This window comes from Neltuma alba, unplaced genomic scaffold (genome assembly GCF_004799145.2).
Source record: "Neltuma alba isolate B1F8T4 unplaced genomic scaffold, ASM479914v2 tig00010787_pilon, whole genome shotgun sequence".
In the NCBI taxonomy this organism is placed as follows: domain Eukaryota; kingdom Viridiplantae; phylum Streptophyta; class Magnoliopsida; order Fabales; family Fabaceae; genus Neltuma; species Neltuma alba.
In genome coordinates this window covers 287,566-294,020 of record NW_021635604.1, presented here as the reverse complement: position 1 = coordinate 294,020, position 6,455 = coordinate 287,566, and the positions used below count along the sequence as shown (strand labels likewise).

General features: G+C 37.1%; 1 protein-coding gene across 1 annotated transcript; it reads left to right on the top strand.

Annotated features, from left to right (window-relative positions):
- The first annotated feature begins 1,897 nt into the window (after positions 1-1,897).
- On the top strand, positions 1,898-5,600 carry LOC114759082 (subtilisin-like protease Glyma18g48580). Its single transcript, XM_028948178.1, has 11 exons — positions 1,898-1,990; positions 2,080-2,189; positions 2,387-2,484; positions 2,606-2,770; positions 2,919-3,045; positions 3,315-3,858; positions 3,944-4,038; positions 4,142-4,399; positions 4,517-4,631; positions 4,730-4,943; positions 5,041-5,600. Exons 1-11 carry the CDS (start codon positions 1,898-1,900, stop codon positions 5,598-5,600), a joined length of 2,379 nt encoding a protein of 792 aa, XP_028804011.1.
- Positions 5,601-6,455: the final 855 nt, after the last annotated feature.

Genomic DNA, 6,455 nt, shown 5'->3' with positions numbered 1-6,455 from the left:
AACATTGAAATATCATCATTAGTTGCTTGAAGATTAAATCCGAGGTTCAAAATATGCTTTGAACTAATTGGCCTTTATTCCTCATTTATTTTTCAATCAAAGCCACAATAATTTCATATTTAATATATGAATGTACTGAATATTTAATTTATTTGCATATACTCCTTTTTTTTTTAATTATAGTCCTTGCATGTATTTCATTTGTAGATACTGATCTTTAGTTTCACTATCGAGCATTTAAAACATACAAATAAGATTTTTCGCTCATGCCAAGTCTATCCACAGGGGTTAAATCTCATTACCGTTCTTTTGTATAGAATGTTCTTATTGCATTTTCCTTTTACTTTTGGTGAAATTCCACCCTCTTTCATTAGTTTTATGGTTGTCACTGTCATGTTGTTTACATAATGTGAGAACTTCTTTTCTCCTTGAGAAACCTGTGTTTAATGCATGCATGGTCTATAAGGAAACATCTGAAATGCTCACCGACAAAATTGTGTATGTTTTTCCTGTGCACAGTGCTGCAAGAAAAAATGGAAGCAGAAAGCATAGAAGATCTGTGGTGAGACGAGTTGATGGAGGGCATTGAACCAAAGGTTGTGGTTGAGGGAATCGGAAGATATAGGAAAGAATTGGTTGGAAATATTGTTTGCTGAAACATGATTATGTGATTTTTCTTTATCTTTATCTTCAATTTCAATTTCAATTAATTTTGTTGTGTGAGATTTTTCTTGAGCGATTGCGTTTATGATGACGGTATGACCTTATCAATATATTGCTTTTTAAATTAAGTCCCAATATCGGATCTTCACTAGCCATAAGAGTAATGACCGACGATGTTATAATCTAACATAAAGTAAGATTATTCCTTTTTACATCTTGGTGGGAACTGTGGTTTCTATTTAATGGTACGCATTGTTTGAAGTTGATGGCTATTTAAAATAAAATTGGAATTGAATATTTGAACAATTTTTTCTTTGGTGAAATGTTGGTTGAGCAATTTACATTGATGTGAATTTCCAGCTAAATTAGACTTAGGGTGTGTTTGGATGAAACCAAACCGTGGTTTGGAAAAGTGATTCTAGAGAATAGATTCTGGGAAGAATAGATTCTAGAAAGAATAGATTTTATGAAAAAGTTTTTTGGAGAAGTGGGAGTGTTTGGATAGTTGTTATCAGAAGCACTTTCAATATATACAAATTACTAAAAAAAGACATAAGTTAATATAATAATTACATAAAAAATAGATTTTATGATATATTTTAATTTGAAGGAATAAAATTGTTAATAATATATTTTTTATTAACATAATTAATAATACATAAGATAATATAATTAATAAATAATTAATATGTATATATATTTATAAAATATAAGATTAAATATGTTTATAAAAAATATGTTTATAAAAAAAATAATAAGATACATATCCTATAAGCTCTCACATTCTCCCTTTTTTCTCCAAAAGCAAAAAATTTTTGCTTTTTCCAAAACCATGGTTTTGGTTTTTGGGTGGGTGTTTGGGTGATTTATTCTCCAAATTATGGTTTGGGTCCCCAAACCATGATTTGGGGTGTCACCCAAACACAGCCTTAGAATTGAATATGTTCGTATTGTATTGTTCGTTTGATTTGAGTTTCCCATCCAAGACTTCATTATTGTGGAGAGTTACAAATAATTTCACTTATGCACCTATTTTTACTTAAGTAAGAATATTTGGGCCTGTGATGTAATTTTTTTTCACTTTATGTGATTTGTTGTACTAATTTCAAATAAAAAATAGTATAATTCCCTAATTACTATCTACCCACGCATTGCGTGGGGTAGCACATGCTAGTCTATATAAAGAGAAGAATAAGATCTGAGTGGCCATAATTGCACAATCAGGTGAAGCAAAATGAGAGGCTTAACTGTGTTTCACCTTCTTCTTTCGTCATTTCTGCTCTGCTGCTTCGTACAGCTGCAGCAACCTGCCTATGCCGTGAGAAAGGTAAGCAACCATAATTTGTTTCGTAGTTGGTTAATTATAGTAGTATTATCCTGTCGTCGTCAACCGCACACCTTAATTTCATCTTGCAGTCGCACGTTGTATACTTGGGATCACATTCTCATGGTCCAAAACCTTCCTCTGCTGATATGGACTCTGCCACAAGTTCGCATTACGATTTGCTTGCCTCCGTCTTAGGAAGGTACGGCAAATTTCATAGACCTTTGTGACTCATTTTCAAAGTTACCATACCTCTCTCCCTCTCTCTTCATTTTTTCGTCCTTGTTCTGTTATTTTAAATCAAGATGTAGTTCAATTATTTTGAATGCTTTAATTAACTTTTCTCTGTCTTTAAAGAATCCTATGTTCATCCGAATAGTTACGCGTTTGATTTGACAGCCATGAAAGGGCCAAAGAAGCCATCTATTACTCATATAACCGACACATCAATGGCTTCGCTGCATTGCTTGACGAGGATGAGGCAGCACAGATCAGGAGTGAGAGACCCGTACCCTTATATTATACATCTATCAGATTTAAGTAAATTATATATTGTATATGATATATTGAATATTGATAGTGATTATTAATACAAAATGGTTGGAAATTTTGACGCAGAAAATCCAAAAGTAGTGTCGGTGTTCCTGGGCCAATCTCATAAGCTGCATACGACCAGATCATGGGGTTTTCTGGGGCAAGAAAGAGACGGAAGAGTCAGAGCTGACTCAGCTTGGGTCAAAGGAAGATTTGGCCAAAATGTCATTATTGGCAGTCTTGATACCGGTAACCATGTGGAATTGAAATGAAATAAATAGCTACATCTATATATGTCTCCCCTTAACAAAATTAAAGCTATTTAAGTTTCTACAAATCCGTAGAACATTTGCAACGACAAGATTAAAATTTTTCATCATGACCTTTTATCGGGTAGGTGTTTGGCCGGAATCCAAAAGTTTCCGAGATGATGGGTATGGTCCCGTCCCAAGAAAGTGGCGTGGAGGATCAAAATGCGAGCTTTATAGTCTGTCCGGCCCACGTAACACAACTCTTTGCAACAGGTTTCATCAAAACTAGATTACAAGTCTGTTGGCCAATCTTTGCATTTAGAACCGGAGGAATATTTTATAACAGTAATCATGGCATTATCATTCGATCTATTTAAAAGAAAAGATTAAGATTGCCGATGAACACATTTCAGCTGGATAATGCACTTATATTTTTTTTAAATAATAAAATGCTGATTTCTGATTTCTAAAGTGGACTGGAAGCTGAACGAAGTCCTGGGTAGAGGTGAAGGATCATTTGTATGTTTTTGGTCATGAAACAGGAAGCTGATAGGAGCAAAAACGTTCCATAGCGCGTACGAGATAAAACACGGGCGGCTTACAAGTGGAATCAGCGCTCGTGATGAGCAGGGGCATGGGACCCACACTCTGTCGACAGCAGGTGGCAACTTCGTGCGAAACGTCAGCGTTCAGAACAACGGCAACGGAACAGCCAAGGGAGGATCTCCCAGGGCTCGTCTCGCAGTGTACAAGGTTTGCTGGGGCCGTCATAGTTCTGGAGATTGCACTGATGAAGATCTGCTTTCTGCTTTCGATCAAGCCATCGACGACGGAGTTGATGTTCTCTCCGTTTCCCTTGGTCGGAGCGCCGTGCCGAATGTTAATGACATGTTGACCAACGGCATCTCTATAGGATCCTTCCATGCGATCTCCAGGGGAATCATAGTTGTTGCCTCCGCCGGTAACGACGGACCAGAACCGGAGACAGTCACAAATGTAGCGCCTTGGATCTTTACTATTGCTTCTGGCTCCATAGACAGGGAATTCAGCAATAACATTACTCTTGGTAATGGCCAAATCATTAAGGTTCGTGTCGCTTCTCTTCTTTCAATAATTACATATTGATTTTGTTAGTTTTCCCTCTCTTAACTCTGTCCATGCCTACAATCAGGGCACAAGTCTTGCCATAAACTCCGTATCTCAAAGGTTAATCCCTGTGGTTCTTGCTGGCAATGTCAGGCTTCCTAATGCAACATTTCAAGATGCGTAAGAATGAATCAATCATTTCACAATTCCTGATGCTTTCTAAGCTATGTGTAAACTGTCAGTAGTATGAACACGTGCGTGCATTTTGGTTGCTCTGTTGCAGTCAGCTTTGTAGACCAGGAACGCTTGATCCTCGCAAAGCAAGGGGTCGCATATTGCTGTGCCAAAGAGGGAGAAGCCTAAGGCCTGTGGATAAGGGCGCAGAAGCAAAGCGTGTAGGCGCATTGAAAATGATTTTGCAAAACGATAAGCAATTGAACACACGTACAGCTGATGCTCAGGTCCTTGATAGTTCCAATATTCCTCTAGACGGAGGTTCGCATGAGGGTGAAACAGGTCAATACACGTATTTCGGCAAAAAGTAATTAACATAAATCTTTCTCATGCGACAATCCATTTGGAATTGCTCCGAAATAAATATTTTACAGTGACAGAGCTCCATTATTTCTCTATATACATATATATATATAAAATGCAGGAAGCCACTTGCAGCAATGAATAATGCAAAAACATTCATACCAATAAGGCCAGCTCCAAGAGTTTCCGCATTCTCATCAAGGGGACCCAACGTGATTCTTCCCTCGATCCTTAAGGTTATAGATCGATTCATTCTCACACACTCTACATCCCCCAGTCATCAAGTATTGTAATTCTTAACATTTGGATTTTTTTTTAAAAAAATCTTTTACAGCCCGATGTAACAGCACCAGGTCAGGATATAATTGCTGCTTATTCACCTGCTGCAAGTCCCACCAACCTCGATTCAGATGATCGTCACTTTAACTTCAATGCTTTATCCGGAACCTCAATGGCATGTCCTCATGCTGCCGGCATTGTTGGTCTTCTCAAAACTCGCCATCCTAATTGGAGTCCTGCCATGATCAAGTCGGCAATTATGACAACTGGTATGACATACATTAGCTAGTCTTCTTTCATGTTTACAATTTGATTCCTCTCTTTTCTAACAAGTATTAAAAAAAAAAAAAAACTATGTTGTTACAGCAAGCATACTGGATAACACCAATAGACTGATTGAGGACGAACAAGATGGTCGAGTAGCAACTCCGTTTCATTACGGCACAGGCTATGTCAAACCCAACATTGCAATAGACCCTGGACTTGTTTATGATCTCAAAACTTCTGATTACCTCAACTTGTTATGCTTTTCTGCGTATGAGGACAGAATAATTGAAGCTATCAACTACAATAGGCCATACAAATGTCCGAGGTCTTACAGACTAGAAGACTTCAACTACCCTTCTATCACATTGCCTTTTCTAGGTGTGAAACCTGTTAATGTTACTCGTATAGTAACAAATGTTGGGGCTCCGGGCACATATACTGTAAATGTCAAACCTCCAAGAGGATTTAAGGTTGTTGTTGTTCCGACAACTTTGACCTTTCAGAGGACAAACCAGAAGAAGAGCTATATGGTTATTTTGCAGGCAACACGTTTAGCCCAAACTTCAAAGCCTTCATTTGGAGAGTTGACATGGACAGATGGCAAGCATAGAGTGAGAAGTCCTATAGTAATCCCTCAACATGCAAAGATGGCTGTGTAGATTTCATCGTTGCCAGTCCACTGTACGTGTTTGAGTAATAATGTGCGATGCGGTAGTGTTAATTAGCGTATGCTCAGATGCGTGTGAATGTACTCATCTTTGTCATATGTTACAATAAAGAGAGGGGTCTACAATCTGTAGTAGGTCCTCTCGCAACTTTCTCAAATTCTGATTTTTTTTAATTTTAATTTTATATTTTTGCTATCTCCTTGAAACCAGTAGTCTTGAAAAATTTGTTGCTTTTCTAGAGAAAATGGATGCACGTGTATATTTCTGCAAGAAATCACACCAAACTTCAGACATCAAACCTTCATTCAACATCTAAAACTTGAGCGACAGAGATAGAGGCCTTGGAAATCAAGTTGCAAAAAGACCTATTTAACTATTTTGATTAACTCACTATAAAAGTGACGTTTCTACATGTTTTACCACAGCCTTATGTAACTTCATGACATTCCGGAAAAAACTGTCGTCTTTTTTCTAGTTTTTTGGGCAGACATCTGTGGCGTATTGGATTTTAGATTTTTAGAACAAGTGCTTTCAGAACTCGACAAAGAAAGAAAACAACAAAAGAAGAATTAGACTTTACAGCCCATTAACCTCAATTATGTCATCTCAGTTTGGAGAATATTCAAAAGGACTGAAAGAAATTAAATAGTGTCTAGTAATATTGGTTGGGCCGACTTTTGGAACGTAATATGAATAGAAAAACTCATGTTGGAAGAGCTTTTCAATAATTATGGAGCCATATGACTCTAATTTGGCTTGGTCGGTGATATCATATACACCACCTCCAGTCGTAATTATAAAATCTTATTTGTAGTGTACAAACAATATCTTATAATTAGGACCGGA

Coding starts and splice junctions, on each gene's coding strand:
- LOC114759082 (XM_028948178.1), top strand. CDS start 1,898: ATGAGAGGCTTAACTGTGTTTCACCTTCTTCTTTCGTCATTTCTGCTC. Junction 2,771..2,918: donor TATTGGCAGTCTTGATACCG/GTAACCATGTGG, acceptor TTTATCGGGTAG/GTGTTTGGCCGGAATCCAAA. Junction 4,400..4,516: donor TACACGTATTTCGGCAAAAA/GTAATTAACATA, acceptor TATAAAATGCAG/GAAGCCACTTGCAGCAATGA.